This window comes from Podarcis gaigeae, assembly GCF_964106915.1.
Source record: "Podarcis gaigeae genome assembly, chromosome: 2".
NCBI lineage: Eukaryota > Metazoa > Chordata > Lepidosauria > Squamata > Lacertidae > Podarcis > Podarcis gaigeae.
In genome coordinates, this window is record NC_139679.1 from 40,010,958 (window position 1) to 40,027,640 (window position 16,683).

Below are 16,683 nucleotides of genomic sequence, written 5' to 3' on the forward strand. Positions count from 1 at the left end.
TGCCCCACCATGCCATCTGGTACCGCTTCTAACACTGGAAGCCACAATATTGACCTGTTTGCCAGTCTGGAGAGCACTTGCTTGTGAAGTGCTTGGCATATAGTTCCCAGTTAATAAAATGCATATATTGCATGGCACAAATTGCTTTTCCAAGGCATACAAGAACCTTTTATCTTCTCACCTCTAGGAGATTTCTGATAAGACTATTTAACAGAGTAAACTGTATGGCTTAAAAAGATGGCTGGATAGAAGCTGGATTGGGATCAGGAACGTGTAGTTACAAATGAGGGGAGTAAACCAATGAATCAGTCATCTGATATTAGAAGAGAGAAAAAGTAGACTACATGAGATTCATGCAGAAGATTGCATTGATGCTTCTGATCAGCCATAGTTGGGTTTATAGGGAGGAATTGTTGGACAAATCCATCTAGTTTGATACATGAGGCAATGTCCAAATGGGATCATCTGACAGCTCTAACATGGGGAGCTGCATAAATGGGGTGTGTGTGTGTCTATTTGCTTGTCTCTCTGTCTATGTGCAGTGAGGCCTAGTGGCAGTAGGCAGCTTTGTATGTGATGAGGGAATGCTCTGGCATCATAGCACAGCAAGATCCCGACGTCCAGAACAGTATGTTTTATCCTCATTACATGTTTTATGAAATGTTGTTGGCAAAAATGTGAAATTATTTGGCTGTGTATTCATGGATCTGGCAAATCCAAAACTAAGTTTAGCATCTCCCCTTCAGAAAGTAAAATGAAGTCAGATATTTTTAGCTACTCATTGTTAACTGGAGAACAAAGCCATAACTAAGATATTTAGTCTCTTAGCATTCTGTCAAATCCCTCTTTGGATAAGACATGCCCAGTAAACCCTAGAGGGCAAGAACTTTCCACCTATAGATAGCTCACAAACACTGTAAGCTTCAGAAACCTACCTACACAGGTTTATATACAATAACACTTGGGCCAGGCCAGTAGCTGCACTCATATAGACTGGCAAATGCCAGCTGTTCTCAATGTCTGTCTAGGAATTAGGCTGATGGAAATTTGATTTAACCCTGGGGAGGAAAACATCTGATTTTGATAGATCTTTGCATGCAGCCAGGCCTGAGATGATATAAATACTATCCACCAACTATGTTGCAAGATGAGTTGGAAACAAATGATCTCTCACAAGAGGAAAAAGAAGAAAATTACAGTTTAAGGTGGATTCCAACAATCTCTTATTGAAGATTAGTAAACCTTCAGATATGCTAACCACCCTTTCGTTCACACAGCTACAGTGGCTAAAATATTTTAAATTTATGTCAGAAGACTTTAATTGATTTAATCAACTAAAACTTTAGCTGATTAATTGTGGGTGGGATTCAAGTTTTAAAATTACATTTATTTTGTAAGGCTGATTTGATTTTGGGGTGTTATTTTCTTTTTTTATATATACCAATATTTCTGTGTTGCTTTTCAGGCTGAAAACCTCCAAAGCAGCTCACAAGCAATTGAAAACAAAACAGAGCTATAATAATAATCACAACAATAAAACATCAATAAACAATAATAATCATAATGTAGAATGATCACTGTAACAGGAGCCAGCCAGCATGAACTAATCCAGGAGGGAGAAATTAAGCACCATGAAAGGCCTGCCAAAAGCCAAATACAAGGCCATCTTTACAAGTTATCAAACATTAAAAAGAGAAGGGACCAAACACAACTCCCAAAAGAAAGAGATCACCCTCCTCAGTATACCCACCAGTGTAATCCCAGATGATGGCAGGACATGAAGGAGAGCTTCACCCAAAGATCTTAATGGGCAGGTAGTTAGTTCCCTGTTGTAAGTAGGAATGAGAGATACAGAATTGAAGATGGACTTTCTTTCTAACAATGAGTAGCAGTTATTGTTTATTCAGTTGTAAATTCACATGCTTCCTTCCCTACATCAAAAAGGCACATATATCAAGGTTTAGATAAGATGCAGACTTGTTTCAATTTAGCCAGCAAAAAATGAATAGGTTGAAAGGTAGGTGAAGCACTACAGCTGTCAACTCAGCCCACAGTAATATTCAATTAAATAAGAAAACGGGAAGCTGCTTTATAGCATTGGTCCATTTAGTTTCCATGGTTTTTTTCCATGGTTATTTCCATGGTTCCTTAGTGCCATGACAATTGAGCAGCTATGAAATTGGTTGAAATTAATAAAGAGCCTGGTAAATAAATAAATAAACGTTTTTAAAAAGAGGCCCCTGGTAATTATGTCCACCTTAATTAATCCAGAGGTCACTTCAAACTGGGGGACACCATTCAAAAATACATCACGAGAACTAAAAGCAAACAAAAGGATAATTCAAGCAGGTTGAAGCATGCTAGGGATGAAAAATAACAGGCCTGAAAAATTTCCATGTGCACTCCATTCATGAGAAGATAAACTGAGGATGCAACTCATTCCAGATTGTCAGGGTCCCAAGTTATCCTTACATATGCTTATACAGACTCATAGAGATGGCCTTATGCTGAATCAGACCGCTGGTCCATCTAGCTTAGTATTGTCTATACTCACTGATAGCAGCGCTCTACCAGTTTTAAACAGGGGTCTCTCCCAGCCCCACATGGAGATGCCAATGGTTTAACCTGGGACCTTTTAAATTTTATTTTGACAATTTATATGCTGCTTAATTAGAGTCATCTCTACTACTACTGTGGGTGGCGCTGTGGGTTAAACCACAGAGCCTAGGGCTTGCCGATCAAAAGGTTGGCAGTTCGAATCCCCCCAACAGGGTGAGCTCCCGTTGCTCGGTCCCTGCTCCTGCCAACCTAGCAGTTCAAAAGCACATTAAAGTGCAAGTAGATAAATAGGTACCGCTCCAGTGGGAAGGTAAACGGCGTTTCCGTGCACTGCTCTGGTTCGCCAGAAGCGGCTTAGTCATGCTGGCCACATGACCCGGAAGCTGTACACCGGCTCCCTCGGCCAATAAAGCGAGATGAGCGCCGCAACCCCAGAGTTTGCCATGACTGGACCTAATGGTCAGGGGCCCCTTTACCTTTATCTACTACTACTACAGATGTTTTCTGCATGCTTTGCCCTTTGGGACATGGCCCTTCCCCATAGCTGTAGGAAAGGAAAGCGGAGAGCTTAGTGATTTAAAGGTAAGTTTTCCTTTAAGTAGGGAAGAGTATGAACACTTGTCAACACCATAAAAGCCCCCCTGAAAGAAAGCAGGAGCAGACTATGAAGCTAACAGACACACTGAATGCTGGACCCTGATCTCAGGGGCACCACTCCACATCCTGACATTTCCTTATGTGCACAACTGAACTGTTTGTGAAATATAAATATTTAGTTAATGCTGAAGCGGTGCTTTCAAAAGTCTTAACCCTGCACCACTAGCCCACCCTCCTTCCCCAAGCTGCTAACAGCATCCTCATCTCTGTATATGCTTCTTCTTAGCCAGGGATAGCAAAAGGTTATTCTGACAAGCCTTTGGCAAAACATGAATTGAGATGATAACAAAACAACATGATTCCCTCAAGCCCTGTGGATTTGGGAGTTGTATAAGGAGCAGTTTATTCCTTCTGTGAGTCACAAAGGGGTTTGCTAGGGCATATGCTGATAGCCATGATGGCAAAAGTCAATCAATGGAAGATGAAATCCATTGCTTGAATTTAGAACATGATAAATCAAAGAGGTATGCTAGCCATTCAGCAATGTTGATCATGCATAGTGCCTAAGTTGAGATGTCTACATATATTGACGAAGAGCACCGCTTGCACCTCAGAAATTCTTGTGCCAAGTTTGACAATGATAGCATAAGAGATGTCCAAATGTATAGAGGACAAACAAAAAAGCAGACCGACAAACCACTTCCCAAACTATATAGTAAACTTTAATGCCATTTACAAATGTGAAAAATTCAAAATTCACTGATTAAAAACATCCCAAGGCCTCAATGGAAAGTTTGAGATGTATATTTTAATAACAGGTTCACAAAAATACTTCCATATTTTGTGTTCAATGCCCTCAGAATGTGTCAGCATATCCTATATTTTAGTAGTTATTTATGTATCTACACTCCGTGTGTGTGTATATAAGCATCCCCCCACTTATGCAGGGGTTATATTCTTGGGCCCCGCACATGTAACTGAAATTGATGCCCTTTAAATGCCCTCTCTGCAGCTCTCTCTTCAATCCATACCCAAAATACTGTATCCAATAATATCCACAGCTAGAATTGAAACTTTGTGAGTGGCAGGAAGCTGGAGGCCCTGCTGCACCTTTTGTCTCTTTGGTGCTTCTTCCTCCCTCACTGATGTCCTCTTCGTTCTCCAGGGAGGGTCTCCTTGCCAGCTCCTTGCCAGCAAGGACTCCCCAGCTCTCTCCTGCCATTTCTGGCATTTAATTATTTCCTGTATATATGCAGTCAAGCTAGAATCAAGTGTGTGTGTGTGTGTGTGTGTGTGTGTGTGTGTGTGTGTGTAACTTAACCCCTGCATGTTTTCTTCTGTTATGTGCACATACTATTATGTACAATGGTAGGTGTGCATTCCATGCCCAAATAGCCCATATAGATCTTACTTTGCATGTGTCTGTTATATTCAATATGTGTACATGCTAATATGTGTGCATATATATACATCTATACACTCTAAGACTGTGTGTACACAATTTGTACACTGTGTACATGTCTAATCTGTGTTCACATAATTATGTCCCCATATACAGCTAATGCATGTTTTATAAGTGAATATATAATGTATTTCTTCAGATGTGTTCAATGTACCTGGAAGATCAACTCATGAGACTTTTGCAGGAGGGGGGAAGCAACAATACACCTGATATAAATTTCCTGCTCTCATTGATACAGACGAACTAGAGGATCCAAGCATGATGTGAGTCTATGATTGCATTACAACGTGGGAGAGAAAACAATGAGTGGCACAGTAAAGCAAACTACAAGGAAGCATAAATTACCTGGGAGGACCTTCAGCTGAACAACAGTTTTTCGGCAGATCTTTTGGAGCTGTGACTTCTTTGTTTCTCCAAGGAGTATACCCACATTTAGTAAAGAACAGTGGTGCTTGCTTTTAAATAGAAGCACAGGAAGAAGTGGTTTAAAACAGAGTGAAAGGAGCTGGTGCAGATGAAATAAGACAAACCCTGGGAGCTGCTTTTTCCGAGAACAACTTAACTTCTTCCAATCCAAATCAGAAAGAAAGCAAAATTAATGCCAGGATGTCTTCTTCACACACGCTCCTTACCTGTGGCAGGAGATGACAGTGGGGCTAGCAGAACTGCTTTTCCCTCCCTTGGCAATGTCACCAAGTGAATAGGAAGGCTCAGTCTGTTTATTTCACACAGGGAACAGCACACATGCTACAGGCAACAAGACTATGGAGTCTGAATTAGCAACTCCTCCACAGTCCTTCATGCACAGGGGAAAAGTCTGTTCCTAAGCACAAAAGAGGGCTGGGGAAGGCTTTTCTGCCGTGCTTGGGCAGAAAGCCTATAGCAGCACTCCGGACAAATCACCAAACGGCAGCATGCTTGCCTCTGGAAGAGTTAAGGAAGAGAAAGAGGAGGAGTCTCCTTTCCCAGGGCTCAGATAACAGCAAAAGCCACAGAAAAAGTGCTCTGGGCCTTTCCAGAATACTTTAACTCTCTGCTTGATGTTGGCAGATGACCCTCCCTCCATGCAGGATGTTCATGAGCCACAGGACTAACCCTGTCGCTAAGGCTGCAAAGCTAAGCACACTTACTTGTGTGTCAGCCCCCTGAACTCTAATTGGTCTTCCTTCTCGATAAAAATGCCTAGGATCATGCAACATGTGTACTAAAACAGCTAAGGCAGCACACCAGAAGAGATGGCAGAGTGAGGTGTGATACATAGACATATTGTAGACTGGGTGCTGCTCAATAAAAAAGGGGAGAGGAGCAGGCAAGATGTTGCACACCCAGGGGCAGACTTTGGTAGTCTTTCATAACAGGGCGCCCTGGATGAGCCCAAAATCTGGTAACCTCCAATGGATATTCTCAATTATTAATTGTCTCATTTTTGCACCCCCTTGGCTCAGTTCCCTGTGCGGGGTAACCGCCTGCTCCACCCTAAACCTAGCACTGCACACACCTAAGGGATAGTTGAATAACTAGGAAATAGAAACTGACTCTGTTAAACCAGTAGTGAGCTATGAGGCCAGTGAAGCAAAGGGTAAGAGCCAATGGGCACTGAAACCCACAAGGTCACCCACCCTAATGTAGGGAACACAGTATTTGCCTCCTAAAACTCAGTTCCACCCTGTGGATTCCTGAGGAATGACCATGATGTACTGAATGGTGTCAATGGAATCATATTGGAGTAAAAATTTCACCACTGCTCTAGAGCAAGGCTCATGAATGGAAATCTCTTGGGCTGGTAAGCCCCTGGTGGCTGATGGATCCAATAGGTTTCCAGATGGCTCTGTGGGATTTTCCAGCTGCTATGACCGGTGCTCCTGTCGAAGCCCTGATCAACCTCCGGGACATCCAAATGGTAGTGTTGTTGACACCATCATCCTGAGTGCCCTCTCCTGCTTTGTGAAGCCCATTTGGCTCCCTGGTATACTCCAGAGCTTAGGGCAAGGAAACAAGCTGGGACGTGACTTGAATGCGAGTGGAGGAAAACACCAGCTGAACGCAACCAAACACTCATGAGGGCTCATCATCAAGCCTACCTAATGGCAGTGAAGGCAGCAAAGAAGGTAGACATTGCATCCTCATTGTGCCATCTGGCAGAGCTTTTCCAGGTAGTGCAGGGTTTTTTACAGTCTGGTCCAGAGAAGGTGACAGAACTGACGGTAGCTCGCTGTGACTTGTTTGCAAAGCATTTTGAGGATAAGATTGCTTGTATCCACCATGACCTGGACTCCACTGTTACAGCAGATGAACCTCAAGAAGTGACAAGAGTGCTGTCTAATCATGTTGTGTTGGATGAATGTCAGTTAAGTACAAGAATGTGGACAAGGTGCTTAGATCGGTCAGGGTGACCACTTGTACTCTGGACCCTTGTCCCTCTTGGCTGATAAAAACTAGTAGGGAGGGGACAGTGGGCTGGCTAGAAAGGTGGTCAATGTCTCCTTATGAGAGGAGGTGGCCCCTGCCTGCTTGAAGGAGGCAATGATAAAACCACTGCTCAATAAACCCTCCTTGGATTTGGAAAATCTAATTAATTACCAGCCAGTTGCCGATCACCCCTTCTTGGGCACAGTTCTTGAGCAGGTGGTCGTGGACCAGATCCAGGGGCTCTTGGAAAAAACTGATTTTCTATATCCATTTCAATCAGGGTTTAGGCCCATTGGCACAGAAACTGTTTTGGTCACCCCATGACATATATCGGGAGAGGAAATGTGTCCCTATTCAGTCTCAACCTCTCAGTGGCTTTCGATACCATCAATGATGGTATCCTTTCGAAGCGACTATCTGAGTTAGGGGTGCATAGCATCCTATTTGGATTATCGTTTCCAAAGGGTGGTGCTTGGGGACTGCTATTCAGCCCCATGGAGCCTTCAATGTGGAAATCCTCAGGGTTCAATTTTATCTCCCATGCAGTTTAACATGTACATGAAACTGCTGAGTGGGGTCATCCAGAGTTTTGGATTATGTTGTCAGCAATATGCTGGTGACACACAGCTCTACTTCTTTACATCTGTGGATGTGACAGTGGATGTGCTGGACCCATTGTCTTGCCTCAGTAATGGCCTGGATAAGAGCCAATATACTGAAGTTCAATACAGATAAGACTGAGACACTATTAGCGGTTGGTTCCCTGACTAGGTGGATGGAAAGTTTCCTGCTCTTATAGAATCATAGTCCAACCCCCTGCAATGCAGGAATCTCAATGAAAGCATGCACACTCCCTCTGAAGGAGAAGGTACATAGCTGGATGTTACTTCTGGATCCACTGCTGTCGCTTAAGGCTCAGGTGGCTTCAGTGTCCCAGAGTGCTTTAAATCAGCTTTGGTTGGTGGTTCAGCTGACCCCCAACTGAACAGGGATAGCCTTACACCAGTCGTTTATGTTCTGGTAACCTCTAGGTTAGATTACTACAATGCGTTATACATAGGGCTGCCTCTGAAGATGGGCCTTTTCTGTGATGGCTCTCCCCATGGAGGCTCACCTGGTGCCTTCGTTATATATCTTTAGGCACTAGGCAAAAACATTCATCTTCTCCCAGGCCTTTGGCTAATTAATCAATCTATGGCTTCTTAAACTGTGGGGTGAGTATTGTTTCTGTTTGTTACTATGGTATGTATTTTTGTGTTTTTATATTGCAAACTGCCCTGTGATCCTCAGATGAATGGCAGTTATAAAAATGTAATTAGTAAATTCACACTTTCCAGCACATTTTCCCATCACTATCCGTATTGCAAAATGTCTGAATAGTCTGAAAGTGCCCTTAGTAGCCTGGTGATTTTGAGATTTAGCCACATGGCTTCAAATTTAATTTAGTCTCATGCAAGATTGTCATTTTAACCATGCCCACTTGTAGACAGCGACCTAAGTCATTCAGCTGGGGAAATTTGGATGGTCATATACTGGCCATATCACTTTACCGTAAATTACTGAGCAAATAATTTGGTATGATTTTGGTAGATACGGTCCAACAAACTAGAAAAGTTGGATTACATTTCGTTCATCTAAAGGTGTGCTCACAATTAGGGACCAGGAACTGTCCTTGCTCATCTATCACTTAGAAAACATTTTATCAGCAAGCAAAGCCCCTAAAGGTAGTACTGTGAAAGAGTTCCAGGCAGAAAACTTAATTATAAATGTGTAAATCAAGACAGCTGCCATGGAAACAAATGCAACTCCATGATACACATAAGTTTAGAGCACAAAGGGAATATTGAAGGAACAGAAATATTTGGAAATGTATCTCAGAGTTTGGAGTACTACTTAAAAATTGGAGCAAACATCCGTCTGGAATTCCTGCCCAAGTTTGTGGAAGATACTGTGGGAGCCTCCCCTGCTCTCTTTGCTAGTGACAAAATGCAGAACCTGCTGAATGTCTAGAATTACATTGGGGGGGGGGCAACTCTAGAATCACACTGTTCAAAGCAAGAGTGAGACGAATGAAAAGGGACCCCTTCTCTGACAGCTGTTAATTAAAGAAGGTCCAGAGATGCACATTTCAAATGTACCTACTCTCTCAGCAATGAGCCAAGCTATGCAAAGCTGAAATAGGGTACTGAAAAAGAGAATATTTCCATAATAAAGTTAGTAAACAGCTTTCATTTGCTCAGAGGGGGCATCTATAATTTTGGAAAACATGTACAAATGCATTTTTTCCCATTCTGCTAGCTTTTGTTGCATCCTTGAACATCAGTAACCCTATGTGGTTCTGAGAAGTTCAGTTTGCTACAAAGAAACAGCAAAATGCTCTGATGTGTAGGCTAAAAAAAAGGTCAGATGGATGCTTGAGGACAGTTAATAGTTAAGAACAGGCAAAGAGTCAACTTATCTCAAGACTTGGAAAACTAGGCAAGCAACCAATAAGAACCTGGCACAGTATAATAAGAATTAATACTTTGGTGTTCTTCATAGGTTCAAGAGCAGCTGTGTTTTAAAATTAAACTTTGAGAAGAATAAAAAATGTGTTTAAGTTACCACATGTAAGTTTGTACCAAGGCAGAATAAACTTTCAGTGTTGTACCAGCAAGATTCTGACTGTTCTCAGACAAAATGACTAGCTGGCAATTGCCTGAACTCTTTCTGAGTTAATGTAGTGTGAAGCAAGCTAGCATCAAGCTCTTGCAGAGTCAGTGTCTACTGGGCTAACTTACTGTGTTCCGTTCCCTTCCTGCCCTTTTTGTTCCCTCAGCACTTCAGCCAGTTGAGAATAATGTTCACTTTGAAATAATACACATTACTAACTCCTATTAAAGAAAGTGCCAACTGCAGAACCAGTTCCAGAATCTTGAAATTCGTAGAGCTTTCTTTGATCTATCTGCCTGCAATTAACCAGACAACCGTTTTATGTGCCTTTTTAATAAACAGTTCTTGCTAGGTTGGTCCCAAAGTTTTCTAAGGAAAAGAGCACCCTATATGTTAAGGCATAGAAGTGGCTGAAACAGAGCAAAGTGCTGCCTGTATACATGTATAAGGTTTCCTAAGCTCATTGATCTGTCTTTGTTACCTCCAGGATTTATGTACAGTATGCACATATCTCCTCTTTGCACAGCACAAGGAGCAGCTCCACTTCTGAGAAAGAAGGAAGAAAAGAAGGGTTGCAATTGGATAGCCTGGCAAAAGACTCCGCCAATGAGAGACAGATAAGCACTCATTGAACAGCATGCCAGCTTGTCATGTAAAGAAACCAGCTGTTGGAGAAGAGGTTGACTCCTTGCATTTAACCACAGCTCCACCCATTACCTTCTCAGCATGAGGAACATTTCCAAGCGTAAAAGGGGTGCAGGTAATAGGCTGAGGCTGGCAAAAAAGAAAACTCTTCAAGCTGCAACAAACAACTCTACAATTTATGCAAAAGGAATAAATCTTCCAACAATTGTTGAAATGGAGCCCACCCCTGTAGATATTGAAGTTTCTTTTGAGTTTGCAAAAGTCACATGCTCAGGAGCCAAATGGCTGAGCCTGTAAATCCTGCCTGGGTTGTTTTTTATTATCAGCCTGTACTGATTCAGTTGCACTGCCATGAACTGAGCTGGTTTCAAGAGTCACCTGTTATAAGATGTGCCAATATCACACTGTAATATGCCATGGTAACCACAGATTTTCAGATGGTTTGCAATGGTCTGGGAAAGTCAAGTGGGCAGCTTTCACACAACCATCCCAGCCCATGGCAATCCAGCTAAAAGCAGACTAAAAGCCATGGCAGCTAAACAGTTATCTGAATGATATGCTGACTTTTTAAAAAGAGGGGGCTGTATACACACACATTTAGTCAAATTTGTGAACTTTCCAGAGAAGTTCTGCAATAACTTATTTGCATTAAAAATTTGTAAAAGAGATGGATAGCAAGCTGGTAAGCAGCTCCCCATCTCTTGTTCTTTTTCTCCTTTCCCTCTCATTTTGCCAGTTAGGCCCCCATCAGTACAGATGAAGGGTGGCTTACAAACCATTTAAATAATAAAACACACAAAGAAATCATTGCAGCCACAACTGTGAGGCCTGTGTTTATGATGACACCTCCCCAGCTGCTGCCATTGGCTATGGACTACCTGTGATGTCATCAAAGCGCATGGCAACCTCAGCTATAACAATCAGCATTACCTTGTCTTCTTCCTCTTGGAGGAGGTGAATTGGAAGGTGAAGGTGATCATCTAGCTGCAGGGTGCTATGGTGTGACAGTTCACTTGCTGAGCGGGATCGCCCTTCAAGGTGGATGATATCCAAGGTCGGAAGTTAGCCAATGTCTAGTGATGGACTTAGCAGAAGCTGGCAGATGTTCTTGGGCGAAAGCTACTGGAGCTCACTTTCAGAAGCTGGTGGATGCTGCAAGTCTGAAGCAGATGGATATTTGTGGATGTAAGCTGGTTGAAATTCACCTTCAGAAGTTGGTGGATATTTGTGGGTTGAAGCCAGGCACAAATGTGAATGAATGGTGAGTGAATGTGTCCACTGGCATTCTTCATGGATGCTGGCTGGTGTATGTTTGTGTGTGAAAATGGGAGGTTTGGAGGGTGAATGGTTGAGGCAAATATGTGTATGTACATCAATGTGATATGTGAAAGGAAACTGGTGGGTATTCATGAATAGATTAAACCAACGGAAGTTGGCACGCTGAAGCCAGTGGTGGTGCCTGGCGGATGCTGTTGGGTGGTAACCATCCCTCTCCTTGTCTTGGTTTTTTTTCCCTTGAGGGATGTCTGACATTGGTTAGGCTTTTTCAAGAACAGTTGTGAAAGCCATGAAGAGAACTGCCACACTTAAGCAAGTCTGCTTATATTTCTGAACAAAATGGCTTTCTAAATGCATCTAGCTTTAGTGTGCATGCTATCTTTTTCTCCAAAGACAGATAATGGAAGATTAAACACCTGAACATTATGTTATGCTCCCTTGCCTGGTATCAGTACTCGTGAAGTGTTGCCTGGACGAGAAGTAAGTAATAAATGAATAAATTGATGTTAAGGTGCCCCACAATTGTCAAGTCTGGGGAAGTTATGCTGATGCTTCCCCTAGCTGTTGCCATCGGCTGAGAATGGCCTGTGATGTCACAAAAGGACATGGTGGCTGAGGCGAAAGAGACAGTTGTTAGTGGAAGGTTTTTAGGAGTGAAAAGCCTCAGGGAAAGGAGGCTATGGGGAAACTGAGGCATGGTCAGCTAGAGACACAGAAAGGAAACCTTGTTTGGCTCCCTCCTGTCTACTTGAGTTGCCAACTCTTTCCCTCAGGGCTCCTGTGACTGTCAGTGTCTCAGCTGCATAGCTGTCAAAAAAAGTCACAACTGATTTCGTCAGAGAATCCAGCTGCCCCAGCGAACAACTGAGGCTCCTTAGTTTGCAAAACTGTCTTTTAGCTGAAATATTCCTGAAAGGTCTCATTAGTGTTATGTTTCTTAAAAAAGAGGTGCCGGAACTCACCATGAACGCCTCCCTCGTTCTCTTATAATGGCAATGGAGCCACCTGAGAGGCATCGGAACTGAATTCCGGCTCAAAAAAAGCCCTGGACCTAGTGAGGTACTTCAGGATCAATAGATGAGAGTTTTCAGAAGAGCCTCAGGGAAATGTAGGGGGCGAACTCAATATGTAATCTGTGATAAATCAGAGGCCCAGGCACTTCTGCTCCCATTCAAAGGCTGGAAGCATGTGGGTGGGTGTTTGTGTGTGAGAGAGAGATTCTTTGTTTAGGCACATAACACGAAATGGCCCTGTGAGGAAAATAATGTGCTATGAATTATTAATCCCTAGGTGGCACTGTCATTAGTCTAAAGTTAGGTGGAGCCAAGACTTTCTGTTTTGCTTCCTTCCTGGCGTTGCAGCATCTTCTGACTCCTCTGCTTCACACTCCCAGGTGCTCTTTCTCTCTCTCACACACCCCAAACCTTCTCCTGTCACAAGCAGTCTCCTATCAGGCCAAGAAGCCTCTTCTGTAGAACTGGAGTGTGTGTGTGTGTGTGTGTGTGTGTGTGTGTGTTTTCACGGTCCATATAGGGGTGGAAGAACAGAAGTGGAGCTTAGAAGATGTTCTATGGTGTGACTTCCCTGAGGAGAAAGAACTGACATTTGAAGGAAATAAGTTAAATGTGAATATTTAAACAACAGCAAACTAGAATTGAGAAGGAAGCTGCTGAAGTGGGGTAAAATGAATGTAAAGGGGACAGGGGAAAGGAATTAAAAAGTAAAGAAGAGGAAGGAATAGGATACAAACTAAATATGAAAAAAGAAAGGAAGAAGAAATGACCACACACACACACACACACACACACACACACACTTACACACTTTGAGGTGTGTGTAATGCAATTAAAAAAAAACACCACACCTCTGGATTAGCAAAATATGCTTAAAGTTGGGAACTTAAAGAAACTTGAACTACAGAATGTGTGGCCACAAGGAGATTTCTGTGGCAAACATCTAGATGCTGCCATTTTGTAAGAAGTAGGCCTCAATAAGCTTCATCCCTCTCAAGAGGGCTCCACGGCTAGAGAGTTTGAGAAATCCTAGACTGTAGCAAATAGTTTTGATTATCTGATATTTTAAAATTTGCATGTGGCCTCAGCCTGCTACACAGTCTGTACAAAGTGCTTTTTTCTAGAAAAAGAGGTGCTGGAGCTCACTATGAATGCCCACCTTGTTCTTTTATAATGGCAATGGTGCCCACCTGAGAGGAGCTAGAACTGAGTTCTGGCGAGTTCCAGCTGAAATAAAAGCCCTGACTGTGCACATTAAGACATGCTTGCCTTTCCTTCCTGCAGCAATTGTTCAGCCTTCTTCTGGCCTACGATCAGCAACAAGATCTATTCCTGAAACATAGTCCACCTGCAAACATAGTGTAGCCAAATGGGAGTGTAGCATTCTCATCAACCCTCCATTCCTCCTCTCATGTGATGATTCCCACTCCCTTTTTCTGAGCTAACTGGTTAGCTTTATATTTGCACAATCATCTTTGCTGACTGTAGTTATCCATTCAGGTAGGTAGCCTTGTTGGTCTAATGCAGTTGAAATAAAAATAAAAGCATTGTCCAGTAGCACCTTAGAGACCAACCAAGTTTGTTCTTGGTATAAGCTTTTGTGTGCATGCATGTGTAGAAGAAATGCCTCTATATATCTATGCTGCACAGTAGCATAGATGGACACATGGACATTATGGTGGAGGACATTGTCTCATTGTCAGCACCTCATGAGGAATCTACTTTTCCTATGGCCTTTTGCCACACCAGCTCTATAAATAAGAAAAGTGTAAGAAAAGGCCAATACAGCTATATGGGGCACATACAGTCAGAAGCAAGCCCTGCCTTATATACATTATTAGGAAACCTGTTTTTCTCAGTGTGACAGCAAAGGACCATTTGTATGAAAAAGCAACATAGCCACCTCATTGCTTTTTCAAAACATATACAAATGTGAATTCTGCTTGTAGGAGGGCTGGAGCACCTCTGGAAGTCAAGATAAATCTGCTTATACACACATGGCATAATTCTTAGGAAAGGCAAGGTTTATACAAGAAATTGAAGCTTTAAACCTCAAGTACCATAAATAGTATATTTTAAGGGTTTCAACTCAGTTGCAGGCCTGGGTCCAGACTCCATATTTGGCAGCTATCGTTGTTTTATGATTAATTAAAATGAGGTAACAAACCAAGACATGTCTATTAACAAGGGGGTTTGCAACATCAGTGGAGTATTCCAAAAACTGATCCTTTTGCCTTTTAATCTGCAAATATCTTAGTAGGAAAGCAGTCTTTCTTTCGGCTGCATGAAGAGGAACAAGCTGCAACCTTCATCTCCTCTGGTAGCAAGAGACAAGTGACTCACATACTCAGCTTTATCTTTATTGTTTCTCTTTTATTAAACAAAAAGAAAGCTCAACAAAAATTTTACCAGGTTTTTAAATTTTCTTTTTAAGCAAGTTGCAGTATAGTACATATCTAGGCAGACAAACCTCAGCTTGTCTTGTTTGGCAAAATGTACACATTTATTAGGAAATGAATCTCCCTCTATTAGCATACATATGTAGTAAGTAAGCCCCAACAATTTCTACAGTAATTGTGTACAGTATATGATTACAACCCAAGTATAACGTGCCTGCATTCTCTCGCATTCATATCATGTTACATCATCCTATTCCTTCCATCCTTGTCAAAATTTATCCTTGAAGCAAAGATCTTCCTTCTTGCTTACGTTACTCTCCAAAATGCCACGGATGTTATTTGCGTGTTCAGACCCAGAAACCTCCCTCCTAAATAAATTCACACATGACTCAAATTTTGGTTTTGGTTTTTTTTTTTTAATAATTTTTTATTGATTTTCCAATTTTATCGACACAACAACACTAAATAGTACATACAACAACAGACACACACAAAAAACATAAATCCTACTTTCTTAACCTCCTTTTCGTAAGCCTCTTTTCTCGGACTTCCCCATACCTTCCCCCTTTTGCATCCTAGTTTCATAAATTTTTCAGCAACTCTTTTAGCCAATTAAAGTTTAAACTTATTCTCCTATTCAATATCACATTAAATCAAAAAGAATAAATATAGCTGTAATTATACATCTTCCTTTCCCTTCACACTTTAACACTCCTCAATTTTATAGCGATTTTTAAGATATACTTTAAACCTCTTCCAATCTTCCTCCACAGTTTCTTTCTCCTGGTCACGGATTCTGCCGGTCATTTCTGCCAGTCCCATAAAGTCGATCACTTTCGCCTGCCATTCTTCCAGCGTGGGTAGCTCTTGTGTCTTCCAATACTTTGCTAGTAGAATCCTTGCTGCCGTTGTGGCATACATAAAAAAGATCTTGTCCCTCCTTGGCACCAGTTGGCCCACCATACCCAAAAGAAATGCCTCTGGTTTCTTATGAAAAGTACATTTAAGTACTTTCTTAATTTCATTATAAATCATTTCCCAGAAAGCTTTAATCTTCGGGCAGGTCCACCAAAGGTGAAAGAAGGTACCTTCAGTCTCATTACATTTCCAGCATTTATTATTGGGCAAATGATAAATCTTAGCAAGCTTGACTGGGGTCATGTACCACCTATAAATCATTTTCATAATGTTTTCTCTTAAGGCATTACAAGCCGTAAATTTTATACCTGTGGTCCACAACTGTTCCCCATACCAGATATATGCATGCCAACCAAACATGTTATTAAAACCTTCCAAATCCAGAATGTCTGCGTTTTCAAGTAGTAGCCAGTCTCTCAACCAGCAGAAAGCTGCCGATTCATAGTACAGTCTTAGGTCTGGCAGGGCAAATCCCCCTCTTTCTTTTGAATCAGTAAGTATCTTAAAGTTTATTCTGGGCTTTTTGCCCTGCCAGACAAATTTGGATATATCTTTCTGCCACAAATTTTGGTTTTGGTTTTTGGCAGAATTTAGGCCACAACTTTATTGATTACAGAAAGTGACTGGTTGCATAGGCTCTGTTTTGACTAGCTCCCTGCCATGCAGGTAGCGCTGACCCAGGGTTCCAGCATAGGTCAGCCAAGGGTGAACACCTGGATAAGCGGAAAGCTGGGAATGGGCTAACTCCACC

At 42.0% G+C, this 16,683-nt stretch overlaps 1 protein-coding gene across 1 annotated transcript in view; it reads right to left on the reverse strand.

The window, feature by feature from the left end:
• MYOCD (myocardin) overlaps nt 1-14,199 on the reverse strand; it is a 220,826-nt gene extending 206,627 nt beyond the window's left edge. Inside the window, 3 exon segments of the mRNA XM_083725808.1 lie at nt 1,751-1,826; nt 11,255-11,484; nt 12,565-14,199. Of these exon segments, the coding sequence (XP_083581934.1) occupies nt 1,751-1,826; nt 11,255-11,304 (126 nt within the window). The 5' untranslated portion in view covers nt 11,305-11,484; nt 12,565-14,199.
• Between the last annotated feature and the right edge of the window lie 2,484 nt (nt 14,200-16,683).